Consider the following 982-nt stretch of genomic DNA (forward strand, 5'->3'; position numbering starts at 1 on the left):
TATAACTTTAAATTTAAATTATAGGATGGCCTACTTCGAAAGAAAAGGAGCTTTGCTTACCCCATCTCAACTGCTAGCAGAAGTTGAAGCCTATTATATTTCTCAGGTTGTTCGACAAGTTTATGTTTTAATATTGGGACTTGATGTCCTAGGCAATCCATTTGGTTTGGTGCGAGACTTTACTCATGGCCTAGGAGATTTCTTTTATGAGCCCTTCTTGGTATGTGCTTAGAAGTGATATTAAATAAACTTGAAACTGTGTTTTGTGTAGTTTTACTTCCATTACTGTAGTTTTACTTAAAGCTACATAAAAGTGATTTAATATTTCTTAATCAAGCTATACAATAAAAAATATCTAGTTTTTTAACCATTCTTAACAGTGATTAGGAAGCTACTGTAGCTAAATGAAAACCACATTATTGTTGTTTTCAGGGATCTGTAGAAGGACCAGAAGAATTTGCTGATGGTTTAGCTAGAGGGGCTCAGAGCTTACTAGGACATGTTATAGGTTAGTAATTTTGATCAATAAAAATTCTGAAAGGTGTTTGGTTCATATAAAGCTTTAACCCTTCCCAGACAGGTCACGGGTGACAGGCCAATGTCATCTCATTTGTTGACTTGCATTAAAAATTTTATTGAATTACTGTTTCTTGAATATATGTCAATAAGTTTGCTATTAAACTGTAGATTATAATTGAAATTTTAGTATTATACCTTACTCAATTTCTTAATTTAAAAGTAAATATCAAAAAATCACAGTTAAACATCAATTTTTGTGTGTCCCATAGTATGTTGAATGTAGCACTGGTTCAAATTAGATTTTGTGATGTCAAAATACTAAGTCTATAGTTTCATATGAATTAGGAACTCAAATTATTGATATTGACAAACTAGAATATAAAATAAGAGCCTCTTATCTTTTCAATTTGCCAAAATATTGCTCATGTAATAAATCAAACACAGTGGAAATGCTTCCTTAAAT

The 982-nt window shown here is 31.0% G+C and overlaps 1 protein-coding gene across 1 annotated transcript in view; it reads left to right on the forward strand.

Annotated features, from left to right (window-relative positions):
• The window catches only part of LOC106461581 (vacuolar protein sorting-associated protein 13C-like), a 219,273-nt gene that overhangs the window by 196,832 nt on the left and 21,459 nt on the right, over positions 1–982 (forward strand). The window contains exons 45-46 of the mRNA XM_022388591.1: positions 25–220; positions 433–508. Coding sequence (XP_022244299.1) covers positions 25–220; positions 433–508 — 272 coding nt within the window. The remainder of the gene's footprint in view (positions 1–24; positions 221–432; positions 509–982) is intronic.

This window comes from Limulus polyphemus, unplaced genomic scaffold, assembly GCF_000517525.1.
Source record: "Limulus polyphemus unplaced genomic scaffold, Limulus_polyphemus-2.1.2 Scaffold992, whole genome shotgun sequence".
Classification (NCBI taxonomy): Eukaryota; Metazoa; Arthropoda; class Merostomata; order Xiphosura; family Limulidae; genus Limulus; species Limulus polyphemus.